At 53.3% G+C, this 23077-nt stretch overlaps 2 protein-coding genes across 9 annotated transcripts in view; one reads left to right on the forward strand and one right to left on the reverse strand.

The window, feature by feature from the left end:
* On the forward strand, positions 1-19916 carry ANKLE1 (ankyrin repeat and LEM domain containing 1). The gene is made up of 9 exons (XM_024108142.3): positions 1-279; positions 2857-3009; positions 4617-4722; positions 5786-5906; positions 8491-11769; positions 13299-13461; positions 13962-14121; positions 14857-14986; positions 15693-19916. The coding sequence occupies exons 1-9, from the start codon at positions 224-226 to the stop codon at positions 15863-15865; spliced, it is 4341 nt and encodes a 1446-aa protein (XP_023963910.3). The 5' UTR covers positions 1-223; the 3' UTR covers positions 15866-19916.
* ABHD8 (abhydrolase domain containing 8) overlaps positions 16958-23077 on the reverse strand; it is a 27384-nt gene continuing 21264 nt past the window's right edge. For 4 of the 8 annotated variants that reach the window (XM_005278936.5, XM_042861959.2, XM_042861961.2 and 1 more), the window contains exons 4-5: positions 22610-22826; positions 16958-21447 (exon numbers count right to left, since the gene is read on the reverse strand). In XM_005278936.5, the coding sequence (XP_005278993.2) occupies positions 21295-21447; positions 22610-22826 (370 nt within the window). In that variant the 3' untranslated portion in view covers positions 16958-21294. Of the gene's footprint in view, positions 21448-22565; positions 22827-23077 lie in introns of all 8 variants that reach the window. The other 4 variants (XM_065578215.1, XM_042861962.2, XR_010594885.1 and 1 more) reach the window with 3 other exon arrangements.

A 23077-nucleotide genomic window follows, 5' to 3' on the forward strand; every position in this document is an offset into this window, starting at 1 on the left:
GTCGGGGCGGGAGGGCGATTCGAAGCGGACGGGCGGACGCGGCCCGGGGCTGAGGCGAGATGGCGCCGCCGTGAGCGGGAGCCCCCCGGGGCGGCTCCGGACCCTGCCCGCGGGCGGAGGAGCGGCGGCGGCCCCGCCCTCCGCGAGATGGGAGGGGGCGGGGATCGGCCCGGTGTGCGCATGCGCTGAGGGGAGCGGGTTCCCCCCCCACCCCGGAGCCGGCATGAGCCCGGTCCTGGCCGCCCGGCTGTGCGAGGCGCTGCACGGCGAGGAGGCCCCGTAAGCGGGGGAGGGGCGCGCTGCGGGGGGGAGGGCTATGTACGTACGTAGCGGAGGTGTCACTGCATGCACTGCACTCGGGGAGGGGTGTCAATCTATAGGTAGCCGTGGGTGGTCACTGCATGCACTGGGGGGTTAATCTATAGGTAGCAGTGGGGGTGTCATTGTGCTGGGGGGGTCGCTGCATGTACTGCACTGGGGGGTCAATGCATAAGTAGCAGTGGAGGTCACTGCATTCACTGCATTGGGGGTCACGGCACGCACCACACTGGGGGGTCAATCTACAGGTAGCAGTGGGGGTGTCACTGCATGCACCGCACTGGGGGAGTTAATCTGTAGGTAGCAGTGGGGGTATCCCTACACTGCATTGAGAATGGGTCAGCAGGCAGGCTCAGTGGGCAGTGGGGGTCGCTGCACTGAGGGGGAGGGCACCTTGCTGCTATGGGGCTACCGGGGACACACTGCACTGGTGACAGAAGGTAGCTCGCTGTGCACTGAGGGGCTCGCTCACTGGAGGAATGGCTGCTCACCATGCACATTGCATTGCTGTGGGGAAGGGGAAGGGATGTGCAGCATTGGGGAGGGGAGGGCTCCCTGTACTAACTAGCTAGCAAGTTTGTCCCCTGCCCTGACTCTATGGCTGTTACTCCCTGGTTTCCACTCAACCCCATGGAGAGCACAGCCAAAGAATACAGGCCTATGGTGCTTGTGTGGGTGTGCGTCTGCCCACTGCTCTGCCCATCCTGCTGTCACAAAGCAGCGCTAATAAAGCATACGGTGGAGCAGTAGCCAGGCATTGAGGATTCTTGGTGGCTTCTGGTCATATTGCCTGAGCTTGTGTCATCTGGGTAGACTAACCTTTTCGGGCAGAGCCTGTGTCTTTGTATGTCTCCAAGTACCTAAGATGCTTCGGAGGGTATGTAAATAAGCAGTAGTAACCTTGCACTCGCTGCAGCTCTGAGCCTGCCTGCTGATATGATCCAAAGCGTACAATAGAGTGTAGCCGAATGCTATTCATGCAGTACTTTGCTTGAATATGTGCAATAATATCTGATACCTTTTTGCAAATCGTACCTCCTAGTCATTGCAATTCCAGTGTCAAGCGATTAATTATACTTGTATTATGCTGACCAAGAAAGGAACTGGTTGTATCATGGTAATTCGTGGTTATTTCACACCTTGCTGTGTTTTAAGAGGTGGTAATAATGCTTTTATCAGTAGATCACAAAGCAGATCTGTATCGTTATTTCCATTTCATAGATGGAGAAACTGAGGCACAGAGAGGGGAAGTTGTTCCTGTCTCAGGGGATTAAATTTCTCTAAAGTGTGGGGAGAAAAAGGCTGCTCTGATGATTGTATAGTAGAAATGAGAGGATTCAAAAGCCCCTATATTTTGCTGAAAACAACCAGCCATCTAATCTCAGAATGCAAGGAAATATGTCTGGACTTGTTAGTAGAAGCCTGAGGTTTGTCTGACTAAAACAAGGGGCGGAGCCTTTGCTTTCTCACTGAAAATAGGGCCTCCGGGTTAAACAAGTAATCAGGAGAAACCGGAAGCATAAGTCTACAATGCACGGGAAAGCTATCCGAAGCGGGAAGCACCCACCAGGTGCTGCCTCTGGAAAGCCAGCAGCCAGAGGCAACAGGAAGCTTATGACAAGTGAAGGCTACTGATAAAAGTAGTAGGTTCTCCTTGTGTGCATTGTTTTGAGGGTCAGGAGTTTGTTGCAAAACTTATAACAATCTTGAATCATTTGTGAATTACAAGTATATTTCCCCCCACCCGATGAAGAGTCAGAAGAGAAAGTGTGCGTCGGCAGGCGTTTTAGTGACAAATTATTGTTATAAACTGCTGTCAAAACCTTCCTCTTCAAAAAGTGCATTTTACTCTAAGAATCCCTTTCTACCCCTCTCCCCAAGAAAAAAACAATCCAAGGGAGAAAAGCCTGACCCAAATCAATTCAAGAAAAACAAACAAGTAAATTTAATAAAATTTAAAGTATGCACAACGTGGTCCCATGCAGAGTTTATCCTGAAATGGGAAACGTGCATGAGATTTAATGAGACGTGCATGAGATTTAATGAAGTCCAGTAAGGACTTTGCAATTGCTAATAGATTTTATGTGGCAGGTGCTCAGATACCATGGCTAGGGGCAGAAACACAAAACCCTAAATGAGATTAAAAAAAGGAAAAGATTGTTACAAAAAATGACATTTGTCAGGTGATTACATCTTCTAGGGAACACCAATCCCTAACCAGCACGTCTGGAGATTTTTGGGGATAAGGAGAGATTCTTGCCAGCAATGTAACCTCAGTTGAAAGATGCATCTTTAGACATTAAAGTTATGTATCTTCTGGCACACCCACTCGCATCAGATAGACTTCCAATAAATTACAGGTCTACAGTATTGTTGTCTGATACTCACATAGTGGAATGACTGTTGTAGAAACTTTAAAAAGACATTGTCCCTGCCCCGAAGAGCTGAGTCTCATGTTGAATGGTCCCTGTCTAGTCATGCTGTGTGACTATCCCATGTGGGTAGCGTGTAAGTTGGTGTCCTGTTGTACATTTGAAGGGTTGTGGAAGCACTGCTGAAGCAGGGTGCAGATCCTAACCTGGTTCTGCCAGAGGGAATTGCAGCGATCCATCTGGCTGCTGGCAAAGAAAGGGAAAGCGGGGTTCGTTGTCTGAAGCTGATTCTCCAGTATGGTGGAAACCCAAATGCCAGGTAAGCGGGAGGCTTTTTTATTTGGGGAGAAGGGGGGTGGTTTTTAGTTAGCCGATGAAGCCCATTTAATACTTTGTGCACTTCAGACATTAATGAATTCATCCTTCTCCCTTTCCAGTGCAAAGCAACATCTTTGTTGTTCAGATAGAAAAACTGAGAGGTGAAGTAACTTACCAGAGGTCCCATGCTAAGCTATTGGCAAAGCTGGGGATAGAACCCAGGAGTCCTGACCCCTACTTTTGTGCTCTAATCATTGGGAAATCTCCCCCAAACTTGTGATCTTGGATAAGTTAACATCTGCCTTTCCTTATGTATGTCTAAAAATAACTTGGAAGCACAAAATGAAAGACTTTCTGTTCGGTGGGTTATCACAGTGCGCTGATGTACGGGGGACTGTTGCTCAAGGGTCTATCTGGGAGCGCTGAAACTGACAAACTGGACACAGATGCGTTCAGTGTGAATTGTGTGGCTTTATTTCTCACCTGCTGAAAAGGCAGGACAATCAGGGAGGTACGTAGTCTCTGCTCCAGCCCAGTGTGGAAAATGTGTGAGATCCAGGTATGCTGTGTCCTGTTGAATCACATTTGAACTGAAAGATGCTGGAGTGACTTTTTGCCTTTCTTTTTTGCCCAGCTGAAAAGATGAGATGCATGTGAACTTTGATCAGAGAAGAACAGTTGTAAACTGTAAACTTGTGAGAAGTGTTACTATTGAAGATGGTCCCATTTCAACCAGGGCATTGTGAACCAATGTTCAGAACTGCATTTAGTATGATAACAAGTCTCCGGGATTTGCCTTCCACAGAATTGCCGTTTAAATCACCCTCTTACATTTTAAACGTTTGTCACTCTTTTAGAAGTTGCATATGCAAAGACAGACAAAATATGAAACTTGGATCTCTTATAAAACAATAAGAAAATTCCCCTGAATTATGTGTTTCTTAGAAAGCTTGCAATAATACAAACTGCCACAAACCTTGTTATGGGCTAGGTTGTGCAAGGAGTATATGTAACCCGTCTGCAGTAACACATGCCAGGTTCAATATCCCGGGGCCCCTCTTAACAATATAACACAGACCCGGCTTGAGCCCTCACCCAGTAATCAGTGATTTGTAACCCAACACCAACCAAAATTGATCACTTTGGCAATACAGCTCTGTCTGCTGGATACCTAGGCAGAGTAGCTGTGTTCATGTAAATACCATCTGGTCCTGAAGCCTTTTCCCCCCAGCTCATCACTAGCTGGCAGCGGAGAGCTCATTCAGACCTTGCTTACATAGAAAAAGAAAAACATTTGGGTGTCTTATCATGTTGATATACCAATATTTAGAGTGGTTGCAGTCCATTCCTCCACTAGAATCAATCATACATTTGATAAGACATTACTAAATGAAAAGTCTCTTCCTTTGTCAAATAAGATTGGAAGTAGTTGCAAAATGGTACGTACCAAAATATACACCAATCAGTGGGTGTTCCTCACTATACTGTATCATAATCTCCTGTTTCCTTTGTTGTGTTTTAATAGACACACGGTGGCATTTAAAGAATTTTTTTCCTTAAGGCACATAAGGGTATTGGAATGTAAACGTGGGGCACTGTGTATTTCAGGTCAGTAGAGGAACTCACGCCATTGCATGTAGCAGCTTCTTGGGGATGTTACAAATGCTTGAAGCTCCTACTGCGGAATGGAGGGGACCCAAATCTCGAAGACCAGGTTCGTAGAATTATGATTTCAGTGTTGTCATCCCCAAGGTCTTGCTAACTAACTTAGGGACAGGCATTTCTTAGGGCTGTGATGGATTCTCTCCTCATTTTATCTAGTCTTCTAGACCGGATCTTTCTAACTGATTCACTCTCAACCTAAGCTTGTGGGCTTGATGCAAGACTTGCTGGGTGATGTTCTGTGGCCTGGGCTGTGCCAGAGGTCAGACTAGATAATCATAGTGGTCCCTTCTCGCCTTAAGATCTATGAATCTATAACCAGTGAGGGACCTTGAGTGGATAACCATGTCTTCTTATGGTCCTGAGCAGAGATTACTGCCTGTGCTGAACTGACTGGTGATTTTATGATGTGGGTGAATGTCTTCAAGGGATTAGAGCCACCAGATTTGTTCCATTTGTCACTTGGAGCAAGAGCGGAAATATTAATGTATTAAACTGTCCATGGCCCTGAGCACTTGTCATTAAAGCTTATTATTTAACTGCCAGTTCAGTACAAGGCACAAATAAAGGCATGGTCCCTGCCCTGAGGAGTTGACATCTCGTGGCTGTGTTCGCAACAGGAGGACCCACCTATATTCATTCACCCCATGGTGAGCCTTTTGCTTTACCTGGGTACAGTATTCTTCTACACCTCCATTCCTGTTGCGTTGCTGTGTGCTGTTAAACAGCTGCCACGTTCCACCTCAGAGGTGGCTGCATTTCAGTAATGAATGAAGAGCTTCGTCCATCAGTAAAGTGCTTTGGTGTGATCAGCACTATTTAAATGCAGCTTCTTCTTATTCCACTAGAACCCTTTACTGTTTAGCTTGAGACCCTTTGTCTCTGGAAACTACATACATCACCTGCATAATGGGCAATCTTCTTCCAGCCTAAGGTTGGCGGACCTCCAAATGTGGCTTTCCAGCTGAGTAGCGCAGCATGGTCCTACCTTTACGCTTGGGTAGTTCCCAGCAGAGTGTTTCCCCTTGAGAAGTAGAGCATGATAAGGTGGTGTGTCTTTAATACATTTTAATAGTAAAATGTGTGTGTTTATTTTTTGTGTCTTTGCTCTTCAGGATGGAAACAGAGCAATCGACTTAGCCTTGGAACAGGGAAACAAGATGTGTGTGCAAATCCTGCAGGGTTTCCAGTATGCCTGGCGCCCAGAGGAAGCCGATGGAGCAAAGAAGCACACATGTAAGCGTTTCTGAATGAGTGCTAGGCTGGTGCTTCTGCACTGTGAATGCCCTCGTTTGTAAGGGCTTCAGCTGCCCCGGGAGAATCACCTTCTCACGAGCTCTGTCTAGCCCCTGTTTGAAGCAGGAATTGACACTTCTTATTTAAGTGCAAAATTGTATTTTAAAAACCCAACACTTAACACATTCCCTGCAATAAGTGCTGGAGAAAGGCTTTGGATTCTAGGTTTCAGAGTAGCAGCCATGTTAGTCTGTATCCGTAAAAAGAACAGGAGTACTTGTGGCACCTTAGAGACTAACAAATTTATTAGAGTATATGCTTTTGTGGGCTACAGCCCATTTCTTCGGATGCATATAGAATGGAACATATATTGAGGAGATAGATATATATACACACATGCAGAGAGCATGAACAGGTGGGAGTTGTCTTACCAACTCTGAGAGGCCAATTAAGTAAGAGAAAAAAAACACTTTTGAAGTGATAATCAAGATAGCCCAGTACAGACAGTTTGATAAGAAGTGTGAGAATACTTACAAGGGGAGATAGATTCAATGTTTGTAATGGCTCAGCCATTCCCAGTCCTTATTCAATCCTGAGTTGATTGTATCTAGTTTGCATATCAATTCCAGCTCAGCAGTCTCTCATTGGAGTCTGTTTTTGAAGTTTTTAAGCATTCTTAAAACTATAATATCCACCTGCTGAAGTGAAAAAACAGATTGACAGAGCCAGACGAGTACCCAGAAGTCACCTCCTACAAGACAGGCCCAACAAAGAAAATAACAGAACACCACTAGCTGTCACCTTCAGCCCCCAACTAAAACCTCTCCAGCGCATCATCAAAGATCTACAACCTATCCTGAAAGATGATCCCTCACTCTCACAGATCTTGGGAGACAGACCTGTCCTCACTTACAGACCTAAACCCCCCAACCTAAAGCAAATACTCACCAGCATCCACACATCACTGAACAAAAACCCAGGAACCTATCCTTGTAACAAAGCCCGATGCCAACTATGTCCACATATCTATTCAAGTGACATCATCATAGGACCTAATCACATCAGCCATACCAACAGGGGCTCGTTCACCTGCACATCTACCAATGTGATATATGCCATCATGTGCCAGCAATGCCCCTCTGCCATGTACATTGGCCAAACCGGACAGTCTCTACGCAAAAGAATTAATGGACACAAATCTGACATCAGGAATCATAATACTTAAAAACCAGTGGGAGAACACTTTAACCTGTCTGGCCATTCAATGACAGACCTGTGGGTGGCTATATTACAACAGAAAAACTTCAAAAACAGACTCCAACGAGAGACTGCTGAGCTGGAATTGATATGCAAACTAGACACAATCAACTCAGGATTGAATAAGGACTGGGAATGGCTGAGCCATTACAAACATTGAATCTATCTCCCCTTGTAAGTATTCTCACACTTCTTATCAAACTGTCTGTACTGGGCTAGCTTGATTATCACTTCAAAAGTGTTTTTTTTTCTCTTACTTAATTGGCCTCTCAGAGTTGGTAAGACAACTCCCACCTGTTCATGCTCTCTGTATGTGTGTATATATATCTCCTCAATATATGTTCCATTCTATATGCATCCGAAGAAGTGGGCTGTAGCCCACGAAAGCTTATGCTCTAATAAATTTGTTAGTCTCTAAGGTGCCACAAGTACTCCTGTTCTTTTTTTGGATTCTAGGCCGCTGTCTGTTTGCAAACTTCCTCCCACACTCCGTCTGTCTCAGCCATGACTTGGAGGGACCATCTCCACGGCGCTGAGAGAGTACTGGAAGTCTGTGGCCCCTCAGTCTTTGGTCTCTCTACTGACCTAGCAAGGCACTCAACGAACAGCAAAAGTCCTCATCTGTTAGTTCCTGATATGACCTAGAAATGAAGGGCTCTGGATCCCTCTATCCCCTGACCCAATCCCACAAACTGCTCTCAAGCATTTTCACTTATCTGCAGTCCAGAAAAACCAAAGCAAACTGGATTAATGCTCCGTATTGCTGCGATATTAACAATACCCAGCTCATATGTAACACTTCATCCGTCCATCTCAAAGCGCTTTACAAAGGAGAGCAGTAGTAGTATCCCCATCTTACAGATGGGGAAACTGAGACACAGGGAGGAGAAATGACTTGACCAAGGTCACCCAGCAGGCCAGTGGCTGGGAATAGAATCCAGGCTTCCTAAGCCCTGGTCCTGTGCACTGTCCACTAGGCCACACTGCCTCCTTTTGATCTGTACTGTGCTTTTATTTGATCTCAAAGCACTTTAAAAACGAAGCCTGACAGCATGCTGTGAGGTGCTCCCCACATTACACGCGAGTGAACGGAGACAGACAGGTGAAGTGACTCTCTGAAGGTCACACATGGAGTCAGTGGCAGATCAAGGAATCGTTTCTAGGAGTGCTGGTGCCCGACTGTCTGCTTTGCCAGCGAGGTGGTACTGCAGATGAACTGCTGTGTGTGTTTTGTTAGCATGGTTTGTAAGACGCAAACGTACGTTGATGTTTGCTGTTTTAATACAATGAATGCTGAGTTGTGAGTGTGTCGCTCTGTCTTGTACAGTCTGCCACGAAGGCTTGAGAAACGCTGAGAGCTTCCTTTCCACTCTGACTGACGACTGCACGGAAACCGGTATCATCTCAAGACTTTCTGAAGCGTGGGATGATCCTGGACCGCTTAGCAGCACCCAAAAGTGTGTGCCAGACGGGAGTCCCAGTAACTCAGGGCTGGGTGTCACCTTTAACAACGCAGCAGCTGCTGATGCAAGTGGCCGGCTGAGTTGTATCCCAGGGAATCTCCAGGACCATCCGTGCTGTTCAGTGCCTCCGTCCACGTTGGCCTTTTGTGCCTATTCACACCCGGGACGTTCCCAGGGACCTGCCACTTTGTCTGACAATGGTCCATGCAGCCGTCGTGGCCTACCTCAGCCAGTGCTGTCCAGCACTTGGCTTTCAGCCAGTAATGAGCCTCGAGAACTAACTTCAAGTCTGACTACAACACAGGGCCTTCCTGGGGATGAAGCGTCTGCTTCTCCTTCCTCAGAGACAGACGACAGTTTGACACCACCTGGCCCTGGCTATGAAGACACAACAGACAGTGGTCACGGTCTATCTTCCCAGCCAGTGCCTGGCCGGGATGAATCCATTTCAAAGGAGCCTGTGATCTTCTCTCAACCACAGCGTTGCAGCATGAGCCATGCAGCGCGGGCACGGAGAAGTGTCAGTTTCTGTGAGTCCCCTAAAATGTTCCCCCTCCGTAACAATGGGAACTGGAAGGAAAGCCCTTCGGGGCCACGCTGCCACCCCAGAGTTAGTGCTGCCAACGGGACTCTGGGCCTGTCCCGGCTCAGTGACGTCCTCGATCTCGAAATGTTAGGAAAGGTGAATGGCCAGGACGGATTGGATGTCACATCCCCAGACCACGTGTACCTGTTCTGTCGGGCCAACTCCACAGCCATCTGTGACTTGGAAAAGACAGTGATGGAGCCAACGTGCCTAGCCAGAACACATGAAAATTCAGACTCTCCCTTTGCCGCTGGACAGGTGCTTAGCAGAAGCTCCGAGAGCAGCAGTAGCCAATATACTAGCTGTGACAGCGACGGTTACGTTAGCGCCGCAGACGCTTCTGACCACAGTGAGCCGAAGAAAGGCTTGGAAGGGAACGAGGGCTGTACGCAGTGCCGCAGCTCTTCTCTGTGTGCCGGGGACGGAAGTGCTGATTCCAACAGCGCTGGCAGCACAGATGGGAGTTCCCGAGTGCGCTTAGGCAAACGGTTGATGGCCAGCGCCGCAGGGCAGAGCTGCGAGAAGCTGGTCGAAATGCCATCTGCAGGGGAAGCAGTTACGCAGCACGTGCCGCCCTCCGGGTCACAGAACACAGAGATCGCAGGAGGAAGGCATTTATATGCTAGTTCTGAAGCATCCCACGTTAGCAGGGAGGGTTCTGGTTTGACCTCCGCTGGGAAGCCAGCTTCAGAGCTGTGTACCTGCGGCACTGCACACGAATCTCTCAAACACACGGGGGTTTCGAGCCCTTCCCAAGAGTTACAGGCTGAGTGTGTCTCTCACAAGCAGAACGACAGAGGCTCAAACATCTTCTCGACTCAGGAACCACATCAGTTGACCCCGGCTGGTGTTGCGGTTGAGGAAGCTGGTCCTCGGGAAGCTGCCGCCTCTGTGAACTACAGGCAAATTATTGCAGATTGGAAACTGCAGGGTAAATTGAAGGGGATGCAGCTTTCCACAGACAGCAGTCTCTCTGCAAGGACAGAACTGACCAGTAGCCAGTGGGTAGCAAGAAAAGCCGATATTCAGGAATGGGATCCCTCTGCAAATGGGTCTGACCCAGAGATGCCGGACACGGTGCTGCTCAGTGGGGCCATGGGCGGGACGCCGGACATAGGGACGCCAGGCGGGGACATGGAAGACAATAACAGAGAGGAAGAAATGAATGGCAACCCATTCCAAGGGAGATCGGTAAAGCCTCCCAGTCTGAGCAGTGAAGCTGACACCTTAGTGATCCAGCACCTTGCCAGTCCCGCTGACTGTTCTGGAGAAGACGAGCTCTCTCACTTGAACGAGAAACAGAAGATGGTTCCCACATCTTCAGATGTTTCCCCACTGCTTCAGCTGCGTCCCAGGTCCTGCCACGTCACCCCCAGAACAAAGAGCCGCTTGACCTCTGCGGCGCGTGACAGCAGCTCCTCCTCATCGCTCTTCGAGGAGACGCTGGAGATGCCAAGGCGGCCCAGGAGAATTCGGAGCCCCCCGGGGAGGCGTTGGATGCCAGTTGGTCCTGCCGCCTGTCTGGAAGGTAATACCGCGGGGGGGAGCTGGGTCGCTCAGGGGGATGAAAATGCATCTTGTTGGGAAGCAGAAGAAACGAATGACCTGGATGATACTGAAATAATTGCAAAAGCCACCAGCCGCTCAGGGTCCGCTGCTGGTCATAGCAGCTACCCAGATGCCAGCCCCACAGTGCTGCTAGACTCTGCCGGGGGTACCGATGAGCAGTCCTTGTCCGGTAACAAGGGGAAAGCCGAGCCAGGTGCTGCCTGCCACCCTGGCCTTCCTCCCTGCCTCCCAAGCTCCGATACAGACAACTCCCCGTCAGACAGCATGTGGCTGACGGAGGATGGGGAGAGTGACTGCACAGACCCAACGCGGCAGGTTGCTCTCACCAGGCCCCTTGGTGCAACGGCCTTCTCCCAGGCTGAGTCAGATGCTGCGAATGAGGAAGATGGGAGAGTGTTGCCCAGCGCGTGCCCACAAGAGGAGCGCCGTCAGCCTCAGCTGGATGCCAAGAGGCAGCCTGGTCCCTCCAGGGTTAGTTTCAGTCGACTGTCCTCCAGCAGGGCTTCTTGGGCAACGTCTGCCACCGACCACCCTTCGAGGCTGAGCCCCGTGCCGGACTCATGCAGCCAGGACTTTCCCCTCTCGCCCGGCGGCCGGCCTGTGAACCTCAGCGCCCGGGAGCCGGTGGAATATCTCTACATGGACGAGGAGGAAGGGTACGCGCTGATCGAGCGGCATGTCCCTTGCACGGACGACGCATCCGTCCTCGCAGACACTACGAGCTCTGATGACACTATCGTTTATGACTGGAGAGCCTACCAGAGCAAACTGGCGGAGCAGGCGAGCAAGGAGAACCAGCCCCCGCAGTGCAAGTCACCAATGGCAACCTCCAGGCTGCATCTCCTCTCTGATGAAGCCCTCATTAGGAAGCTGAGAAACCTGGGCGCGAACCCAGGGCCCATTACGGGTCTAACGAGGAAGTTCTACTTGCAGCTGCTCGACAAACTGATGAAAGACCCGAACGCCCAGGCCAGGAAGAGGTCTGCAGGTAAGCAGTTTCTTCCAGGGAACAGGTGGGTGTGGAGCGTCTAGCTAAGCTGTTCTGTCAGAGACGGAGCATTTAGGCCAAGTCAGCATGGAAAAGCTGCACCTGTTTAAATTGATTTAGTTAAACCCGTGCAAAGTCCAGCTCCAATTTAAACTGGGTGTATTTGGTTTAGCTAAAGTGGATTAGGAACCTGAAATAAGCCCCTCGCCAACTGAAATCAGTGTCAACACAGGGGTTTGCACTGGTTTTACTAAATCGCTTTAAACAAGTGCAGCTTTTCCCGTGTGGACAAGGTCTGCAGCATTAACATTTTAACAGATTTTTCTGTTGCTGCTTTTCCAGTCCTGGGGCCTGATCTTGTCTACACACAAACTTGCACTGAGTTAGTTAAACCAGTTCAGACCACAGTGTGGATGCTATAATCTTGGTTTAGCTTAAATCTGTTCCTAATAGACTTAGGGCTTGTTTACACTTGAAATGCTACAGTGGAACTGTAGTGCTTCCGTGTAGACACTACTTATGCTGACAGAGGGCACTGCTAATCCACCGCCCTGACAGGCAGTAGCTAGACCGATGGAAGAATTCTTAGCACTATCTTCATGGGGCATAGGTCAGCGTAACTACGTCACTCGGGGGGAGGGGGGGTGGATTTTTTCACATCCCTGAGCAACATGGCTGGGTCAGCCAAACCAGGCCACAATCTGCTTTACCTTGAAATAAAGTCCCACGTGGCCTTTAGCACCAGTTTAACAAAATTGGTTTAAACTCTCACCTCAAATTAAACCAGTGCAGCTCCTGTGTACAGAGGTTTCTTTAAAGGTGCATTTGACCCCAAAGAAAGCAACCACTTACAGGATCCCTTTTCTCCCCTCGGCCATGCCAACCCCCTTGGTTTGTTCCATGCGCTCTCACTGCTAGAGGAATCATTCCTTGGCAGCATCTGAAAGCACCTACTCCCCCTTCCCCCGCGGGTCCCTTCCAGGCGTTGCGTTGTTTTTACCAAGCCTGGGCTCCACTCTGTATTGGCTCTGAGGCCCTAAATGCTCCCAGTCACTGTAGTGACCTCCCTACAGCCTGGAGCACCTAGTCAGATACTCCGAGCCAGGGAATTAAGTGGCATAAAACCCAGTTGGAGCCGACTCTGCTGAGGCAGTTTGGAATGGCCGGAGTTCTTTATAGCTTTGCCCTGGCTGTGATGTGGTGACGTTCACTGAAAGGACTAGTACAGGCTGGCGATCCAAAGGCCGAGAGGACGGTAATCGGTGTAAAGAAACACAAACCCGATAGCCCAGATCCGGCATGTACGAACCTGGTAACCTGCTGCACTCACTAGATTTCTGCTCTGGCGGTGTCTCTTGGGAAGAGGCGATAGCTGGGTGTTCCCTGGCATGTGCACATTACTCCACGTTGCCTAGCCATGTCTGGCTCGCCTTGCCTTGTCTAATCCAGCTGTATGCTCTCTCTCTCCCCCTTCCCCCTCTCTGGGGGGGGGGACGGGGGAGAACGGGCTGCTTCTTGCATTGGCACAGGACACAGCCCTGAGCTGGCCTCTGTGCTAGAGACCTTTCAGATCCCCGACTGCAAGGACGACGAAATGGCTCTCTCCAGACAGTTCGACCAGCCCGACAAGAACAAGAAGTGGAGGGAGGGCGTGCTCAAGTCCAGCTTTAACTATCTGCTGTTGGACCCCAGGTATGGCCTCTCTCCCTGCACCATGTCCTCGCAGGGCGGCTTTTGCCGTCTCTCTCTTAGAGGGTCTCTCTGAACTCTTCCCCCTTAGGGACAAAGTTTGCAGGTCCCGCATCTGACCTGCTTTAAAACTGCCATCTCCTGGGGCAAGTCCACTAGGAGAACTTTCTCTTCTACCCTCCCGCTCCATTGGCAAGAGCGACTCTGCTCTCCTGTTCCCGCAGGACCTATGCGGGGCGGCGGTGGGTGAGTGGGGTATGCCGTGTTTGTACCAGCAGGGAACTGATGTCCACTGGCCAAGCTTTTCAGAAGTGACTGGTGATTTTTGGGTGCGCAGCTTGAGACACCTGAAAAGAGCCTGAGCTAATAACTATACATAGAGACTAGCCGGGGCCCAGCGGAGCGCTGCGGGGCAACAGCCTTCTGAGCCGGAGACTTGGGGCGTGTGGAAGGAACAGCAAATGAGACCAAACCCTTCCACACAGCGCTGTCTCCTCCTGCAGGGTGACTCAGAACTTACCTTTCCGCTGCCACCACCTGAGCCAGGCTGACTGCTTTAGGAGTTTCGTCAGTGCCATCTTCTACGTGGGCAAAGGGAAACGCTCCCGACCCTACAGCCACCTCTACCAGGCCCTAACTCACTACAAGGGTGGAAAGAAGCAGGTAACTGGGCAGGGGAGTCCTAAAACAAACTGCCACTAGGTGGCGATAGGCCCTAAACTAGACTTTTCTGTTCTGCCCGAGGTTTAAAACCCACATTTAACACAAGCTCTGTACAGGTGGAAATCAGTGTGAAGCTGGAGCTCACTGATTTACACCGGCCCAGAATCTGGCCCAAAGCCGTTTAGTCCCCTGTGAAAAGGGGTGTGGGGATTGCATGCCTCAGGACAGCCCTTTAACTTCAAGGTTTGCCACTTTGACTCCTGCGCCGCCTGGTAGTGACAGGAAGCTGGTACCAGCTGATGGCTGGGAGCAGGCCTGCTTTGTGGATGGAACGGGCTTTGGGCTGTTACCCGGCACCATTCACATTCGCACCACTTGTCAGTGAGGGCCTGGGGAGATGGCCATCGCATGGAGAACGACCAGGAACCTGCCAGGGGACAATGAGCTGGCTGCTCCAGATCTGGCCGAGAACCAGTTGGAAGAATAAAATTGCTTGGGTTTCAACGTCTCTGGGAACGGCCCACGCCCAGTGTGTCTATCGGGATAACTCGCCTGCCCCCACCAGTGGTTTTCAACCTGTGGTCCGCAGATCCCTGGGGGTCCGCAGACCGTCTAAGATTCCCAAAGGGGGCTGCACCTCCATTCAAAATTGTTTTTAGGGGTTCACAGATAAATGAAGTTTGAAAACTGCCGTGTTAGGAGGTTTGAAGTCACCACTGACTGTATGTCCCGCAGGCGTGCCCCAAAGTGCAGCACATCCTGGACATCTGGGCGGGCGGCCAGGGCGTGATCTCCGTGCACTGCTTCCAGAACGTCATCCCAGTGGAAGCTTACACACGGGAGGCCTGCTTGGTGGATGCGATTGGTAAGGCAGCAGCAAGTGACATGATGGTTTTGTCCTAGGTTTACACGAGCTCCCCCCCACCCCCCAAGAGATCCTTCAAAGACGTCCCCAATCTGGCCATTCCCTCCGTAGCCCCACGGTGACGTGGTTTAGAAGGGGCGGGGCGGGGCTGGGCTCTGAGCCCACGACTGGGAGCCCCAACTCTGAAACTGAATTCCCCCCTCCATGACCTTGGGGAAGTTTTCCCAGCTCCGTGCCTCGGTTTCCCCATCTGTAAAGGCGGAATGGCGATGACGACTTGCCTCCTAGTGGGGCGGGGAGGGTTGGCTTGTTTTTAAAGCACTTTGAAGATGAAATATTTGTTCTTGGTTTCACGTGAACCTCGGTCTACTCCTGAGCTTCTAGCCATCCCATCCTCTGAGGTCTGCGTCTTGGGGGGCTAGCTTGAACACGCCCTGTCCTATTCGTGGTGGGAAGGGGGCGGACAGGGCTGTCACTGAGCTGAACTCACTCCTGATACAAGCAGCTGTGACTCTGTTGCCCTCCGTGGAAACACACCTCCTTTAGCAGCCTTCCCATGGGGCAGCCAGAGAGAAGTTTCCCGTGGCTGGCACAGGACGGGGGTGATTCCGCTGAGGGATTTGGGGGGGGAATCAAGCTGTGTGCTCCCCTGCTCCCCCCACCTCCTTAGTGCAGATGGCTCTAGTGAGCATGCTTCCCCTTCCAGGGTTAAAGATGCTCACCAATCAGAAGAAGGGGAATTACTACGGCGTGGTGGCGAGCTGGCCCATGAAACGCCGCCGGTGCCTGGGGATTCACATGCTGCACAGGGCCATGCAGATCTTCCTGGCGGAAGGGGAACGGCAGCTGCGTCCGGCAGACCTCCAGATTGGGCAGTGAGGATGCTCCTCTCGCCTGGCTGGCGGCTGCAGCTCTAATCAGATTGGCTGCGTAGGGTGAGCCAGGGAGGTGTACGGCTCGCAGGGGGCACCGGGATAACGGAGCTCTTAGCTAGACGGGGTCTTGGAGTCGTTCACCACTGGCGGCAGCTCGAGAAAAGGGCAGATCCAAGCTGCTGTGGAACTGAAGCCGGCTCCCCTCTCCCTAGAGAAGGGGGAGCGTTAAACTGCACTTGGCCAACTGGCCGTGGAAGGTGTCTCCTGCCTGCCGGGGGCGGGATTTTTAATCCCCGAAACGTGAATTAAATTTGTCTTTTATCTCTGCTGCTCTGAGGTTTGGCAGGAGCCTCAAGAGAAGTCCGGCACAAAGAACCCCCGGGGGGTTTACAGTGGTTGTAGCAAGCGGAATCATTCCCTAGTGTCCCGTGCTGACCGGCCTGCGAGGGGCAGGGGACCTGTCAGTGGTGCTCATGTTCTTGATTGTGTCTGTGGAATCGCGCCTGGAGAATGATCTGCCGGAGAGCGGGCGCGTGGGGAGCACTACCTTTTACATACTGCTAGTTTTGTGCTGCTTTAAGGTTTGTATTTTTTTATTTGTCTTTCCCAAAAGAATGTTTTTTAAAAAAATAAATCACTGTGGATGGCTCTTAGCTCAGAAGTAGAAGCTTTTCAGCCTGTCTGTCTGCAGGGATCTGAACTCTCGTGTCTCGGTCCATCCCCCAGCCTCTGTTCTGCCAGGATCATTCCTCCACCCCAAAGTAGGGAGAGGTGTTGGGCTTCCCCGTGCCGTCTCTCACACATTTTAATCTCTCTGGTCCATTGTGCTGTAGCTGGTTTTCTCCCACCCCTTTGACCCAATCCGGGCTGTTCCCAGTACTAGTTCTAACAGGCTCCTTGCAGAGCGATAGGACTCCTGCCCGGCCTGTGCGACGCTCTGCTCCCTTGCTCATGCTTTAAGACTCTCCTTGGGACCAGCAGTGAGGTTAACCGCTCAGAGCGGCAGTGACGGAACTGCAGCCTGTGTCCGAGCACAGAGCAGACCCTGCCCCAGGGCTGCAGGAGCCGGCCAGTGAGTCAATAAAGTCACACGTGCTGAGAATAGAATGGCTATTTACTGTATGAAATGGCACGCTCACAGGTTAGGGTTTCATCTTTAAATGGTGGATTACAGTGCACAACTTTCCTTTTGCTTCAACACAAGCAGGGTCAGGTACAAGCGGCACAGACTCCGGAATTCATGGCAACAAACACTGAAAAGAACGTGTACCACGACCAGGGCACGGTAACAGTCACCTCAACGCAGCAGCAAGGTCAACCCTGTGTTTCCAAGTACAACTCAGGAGGATGGGGGGGCGGGAAGCAGCTCTTGGAGCCCAGCTGCAGGGAGGGAGTGTTAATGGTCAAATTAGCCAGCCTGGCAGACCAGTGCCAGCAGCAGGCTTCCGCCCCCAGGGCCCCAGCCTGCCTGGTGCTGGTGGTTAGAGACAGTTCTCTGGGAAGCTCACCCTTGCCACCTAGTGGGAGAGAAGCTAAACCAAAGCATTGGCCTTTTCTCTCTCCCTCCCTCCTCACGAGAACAGCTCCTCCCTCCTGCCCCCATCAGTGGGGCTAGTTGAACACACCCTGCTCTAAGGGTGAGGGGAAGGGGGGGGGGACAGGGCTGCACCCAGGTGACCCACATCCTCTTCACCCCACACCTGGGGCAGCCATTAACCCCTAGTGCTAAGGTGGTGCTGCTTGGAGGCGGTAGCATTTTACACCCACTGGTGTCAGTGACTGCACAGGGTGTGGGTGAGAAGGAATTGGGTCCAGGGCTGCTTCCTTTGCCATGGTCAATTGCTGCCCCTGTTTTGGGGGGTGATGGGGGGGAGACTAGTCTGTCTACTGCAGTAAGCAGAGATTTCTTTGAGCTACAGCCACAGTGTTCTCCTGTGGCTGGCTGGCGCTGCAGCTGTCCCCAGTCTGCACTCAGTGCAAATCCACGCTCTGGCAATGGGGTTGTTACTGCACATTCCTCAGTCCAGGGTGTGTCCGACAGACCCCTCGGCGTTAGCGTTTCTGGCCCCCATCAGAACTCTGAACTAGAGCCAGGAGCCTGTCTGCCGTTTAGTCCTTCCTCCTTGGAAGCTGCTGGGTCGTTTTCCTGCTGCTCGGGGCCAGAGGTGGCTGAGTTGCTGCTTCTCTCCGAGATGCCCCTGCGAAGAGAATCTGTCTGTAGTTTCCAGCGAGCCGGGGCTGTCTGAGCCACAGCGGGATAATTTCACTGCCCACTGAAATGCAGCAGCTGTTTAATAGCAGGCAGCAAAACTGCGCCCCAGTTTCAATTGGAAATGGCAGGGTTCAGTTTAAGCAGGCACAATGTAATTGCCCAGAGTGGGCCTGGACCAGAGCACTGAGGTTACCATCCCCCTGCGCTTTACCAATGGGCTGGGGCGTCTTTCCTGACCAGTTCTACGCTTCATTCAAAAGCAAAGTGCCTCCGAGCCCCACAGCAAGAACCAGCGAGGATTCAGCTCGCAAAGGGATGGGCCCGAAGGTTACGACAGGTCTACGCACGTTTCTGCAACTGGTCTGAAATAAAACATCAGAAGGCTGAAGTGCTGGGCAGTGTCCACTGAGAATGAAGGACCCAGAGGATAATAGAGATGCTGTAACGCGGGGGTCGTCCAGCCAGGTCACTGATGACGAGGGTGTCTAGATGGCATTAGTCTAGTAATTTCTGCTTCCGCAGGTTAATAGCAGCCACTTGGTCACACAGTTCACTGGAGGCAAAGTCGACTGTGTAAATGGAAACACGTTTTGAAGCTCCTTGTAAGTCATTAAAATTCTCATCATGAGACAAACCGGTCCGGAGAGCGGAGCACTGGGCAGGGGCCAGGAGCCAAGTCTGGCACAGCTACATGGGTCAGGAGCACCCGGGAGCGACACCCTTCAGGCAGTGATCAAACCCCGCTGGTTCCCAGGGAGCCGCGGGGCGGGGAGTCAGGTTGCTCTCGCATATGGTGGGTTGCCACACTCAGGCTTCCTCCCCACTAGAACCTGCTGTCTCAGGAGAGGGGTTAGGTTCTGGAAGGGCCATCGCTAGGCTTATGGTGGTTCCTGTTGTCATGTCAGAGACCCTGGGGCTGTGCTCCCCGGGGGCGAGCCAAGCTCAGCAGTAGCTTTTGGCTTGGCCCACGGCCGCTGCAGTCCGTGGCAGGGCCGAGCGTGCCTGGAGCAGGCTTGGCCTTGGAGAAGTGGTGCCGTCACACAGGTGGGCGCAGAAGCCCCTCCCATGGCTTGGCACTTGGGAAGCACCTCAGCCCTGGCTGTGCAGAAGAGCAGGGGACCAGCTGCCCTCAAGAGGCCCCCAAAGGTCCTTCCAGCAACTCGGTCCAGCTCCAGTAGAGGATCGGCTCAGCCTCCGTTCTCGGGGCGAAGATCTGCCCCGCCCCGTTCCGTTCTCTGCAGAGTGCAGGAGCTGCTCTGTGGAGGGCTGGTTTGTATCTCTTTGGTTTCGATGCCAGAGCAGGGAAGGGAGAGATCTCTGGTGGCCCGGGCGATGCCGCACAGGGTTGGTGTGCAGCTGTACACCCACGAAGCGCTGTTCCTTTATGGGCAATAATCCAGTGTGGGGAAGGAGGGAGCTGACAGGCGGCCTGCACGGCTGTCCCAGCCAGGCCTCTGGCACGCAGCAGCCCCCACCCATCCCCTCGCTCCTAGTAGCTGAAAATGAGGGGTGGGGGGAGACTTTTTCCTCTGCCTCTGGGTCAGTCTGGCCTGCAGCTGGACGCTGCTGTCAAAGTGGAGGGGGAGCCTCAGAGCTCAACTTTCAACTCTTCGGAGCCCCTGTTCTGCAACGGACTCAGCCCCTCCCAGACGGTGCCTGCCCCGCTGCTGGGTTTGCCAGGGTCCAGCGGAAAAGCCGCATGGACCAGGTCCGAGGGTTGTTTTTCCATAGTACTTGCATCTATAGGTATGTGACCGATTTTTCTTTTGTAGTTATTCTTTCATTACTTGCAGTGTTCTCCTCCCCGCACTAACCCCGGGCTAGATTACTCCATGCCCACCAGGTTTTGGTGCAAAAAGTGACGCTAACGGGGCTGGACGGACGCTCGGGGTTGGTGGCCAGAAGATGACGCGTCACGGCCCCCTCTCCGCGTCGCATGCGGACGCGCTTTAGCTGCCAGCAGGGCTACCAAACTGCGTGCTCGGGGGCTGCTCAGCGGGAGGCTGGCGAGGAAAAGGCTCGGAGGCAGGGCCTGGCCGCAGTGAAGGGAGCAGTCTGGAGTCGTCGTGCAGCCGGATGCAGTGTCGTTGACCTACGGTCTGACTGATCATGGGGCAGCTTCAAAATCAGTTCCCCAAGACCCTCCTCCGGCCCCATGGGTTCATGGCAGGTTGTGTGGGGAAACGGAGGGTCGGCGTGTGGATGAAGCCAGGGGAAAGGTACCTAAAGCACTGGTGGTTTAGGAGGTGGAAGGCGTGCCTGGGGGGTGCTGAGAAATAACAGGAGATCCTGCTGCTGGACGGCTCGTCCTTTGCTGAGCCGCCCCCCTCCTCTCGGCCAGCTGGTGTCAAACAGATCTAGGGGCCCAGCCCCAAGGCAGGGCAGCTAGGGGTCAGCAGGAGCCAGGCTCTAGGGCTGCTCTTCGGAGTCTGGCACCACCGGTCACTATCCCGCCTTGCTCTGCTACCAGCCAGATATGCGGGGACCAGTCCTCATTTCTCCCTGGGACAAAAGCCGCACGCCATTTCGGTTGTGAGCTCCTCGGGGCAGGTACCCTGTGTCGGGCAGGGTCAAGCCCACCACTGGCCCTCCGGCGAGGGGCTCCAGCTGCCCGGGGCTGGCACACGTTCAGCCGAAGCAAAGAGGGGGATCTAGTTGCTAAGAGCTCATGGGAAGATGCTGCCCCTTGTGGCTTTGTCCAGGGGGCAGAGCCATCCTCATCTCTTGGCTTCCCCCTTCAAGTACCCCTTTGGTGAATGGGTGGTGGGATGCTCTGGGGAGCAGAAATGCCCCTCGTGTTGTACCTAGAGGAACCGGTCTGAGCCCCTCCCCACAGTCTCGCTTCTCCACCCCCTGCCCCAAATGGGGCCATTGCATGAGAGAAATTATACTACAAGGAAACAGGATGAAGATGCTCCAGCAGCGGCCGTGCCCTCCCAGGGAGCGCGCCCCTCGGCCAGTTTGTCCTACTCCTGCCACCAGCCTGCGCGCGCCAGGCCCTGCAAAGACGCTCCCCTTGAAGCCATTGTGCTTAGCCACCAGCCAGCCCAGCTTCCAATCCAGCTGTATCCAGGGAAGGAAACAACTCCATGCGTGGGGGGGGGGAGCCTTTCCACCACACCCCCCCCTCTGCGCCTGCACTCAGACCCCGTCTCTCTCCATGTGGAAAAGTCCCTCCCGTCAAAGCAGCACCTCAGCCGGGTCACCACTCGCTGGCTGGCTTATTTCTTCTCCACTTCTCGCCCTTCCCCGGCCGACGTCTCGGGCTCCCACAGGAGGAACTCGTGGAGCAGGGTGTTCACCGTCTCCGGACACTCCATCATCACCATGTGACTGCCCTCCTCAATCACCTTCAGGAACGCGAGCAGCAGGATCTGGGAATAGAGGACAGGGTACAGGACGGCCATCAGAGCTTATGGAAACTGGACCAGTCGAGCTCCCAGCCAGCAGCTCCCCCTCCCTCACAGCTGGGCAGCTACCAGGGCTGTACTCCTGCTGGTGCAAGGAGGAAGTCTGGAGCTGTCAGACTCAATGGCAGAGCCCCTGGGGCTGAGGTCAGGCTCAGTGGACATGGACTGATTCTCTCCCCCCCACCCGCCCCGCTTTAGTCCTGGCACCCAGCTCTGGGCTTATCTCATTGGGACACAAGCTGCTGCGAGAGCCGCCCTGCCCCTGCCAGCGACACGTTCCATGCTGCTCGTCCCCGGAGGAAGAGGAGATAACGCCGGGCAAGGGCAGCTGAAGGGCTCTGCCTGTCTGTTCACACGTTGGCAGGCGTCAGCCATCGCTCACGCTCCAGCTAACCTGGGGGAGCAGGGTGACCTCCAGGGAGGTGACTGCTGGCCTGGGCTGCTGGCTGGCAGCACGGGAGCCAGAGAGGAGAAGTGCCCTGAGCCCATCATGCCCTCTCTGATCAGGGGCAAGGAAGGGGGGCAGACAGTGGGGGAGAGTCCATGCCCTAGTTGACCAGCGTGTGTTGCACATGACTGTCCACACGGGGGGGCTCTGCCCCCAGGACTGCATCCAGCTGGACCCCTACTCTGCCCCTCCACCATGGCAGCCAGCGGAGTTCGAGGGGAGGATGTTGTATTTGCACATGCAAATCAGAACCACATTTCATCCAATGGCTGCACCAGCTAGATTGGTCTCTGTCCAATGAGAGGGCTGGTGGGGTCAGGGCACATTGCACCTGCGGGACGTGTTGCTTCCAGCCCACTCCTGGCTGAGGGGCTCTAGTGGGAGGGGAGATGCCAGGGCAGGGGGCTCTAGTGGGAGGGGAGATGCCAGGGCAGGGGGCTCTAGTGGGAGCGGAGATGCCAGGGCAGGGGGCTCTAGTGGGAGGGGAGATGCCAAGGCAGGGGGCTCGCTGGGGGCAGCAGGGGAGAGGCAGAGAAAACCAGGCGCGATGACCCCATGGGTCTGGTCCGGCACAGCTGACTACACAGACCAATGACCTGACCCCACGTAGCAAATCCCATCGTTTCTAACTCACGCTGTGCTCCTCAGCCCACGCAGGTCTGGCTGCCGGTACTGTACCTCGGCCATCCGCTGATCCTCCTCCACTGGCACAAACTTGTCGTGCATGCCGTGCACCAGCAGCACCGGCACGGTGAGCTCGGCGTGATAGACCTCGTCGCCCTCCGGCCAGTACTGGCCACTCATCATGGCCCGCAGGACGAAGGAGGAGACGTTGAAGGCGTTGCCTTCCTTGAGCAGCTGCTTCTCTTTGGCACCCTGGCGAGCGAAGCCAGCCCTGCCGGGCACACGACAGAGAGCGGGGGAGAGTTAACAGCACAGCCCAGGCCAGGGGGAGCCCAGCCTAGCACAGAGAGCTGGTGCAGAAGACGCCTGGCACAGGGAGTGAGCCCGGGCGATGGGCTGGGGGGGAGAGCTGCCGTTTGCCTGCTGGGCAGACAGACTGTGTCTGGGTAATGGCAGAGCCCAGATGATCTCCCCCTGCACGGCTCTGGTCAGCTGGAGCCTGGCCCCTCTTGGGGCTGCGAG

This window comes from Chrysemys picta, chromosome 25 (assembly GCF_011386835.1).
Source record: "Chrysemys picta bellii isolate R12L10 chromosome 25, ASM1138683v2, whole genome shotgun sequence".
NCBI lineage: Eukaryota > Metazoa > Chordata > Testudines > Emydidae > Chrysemys > Chrysemys picta.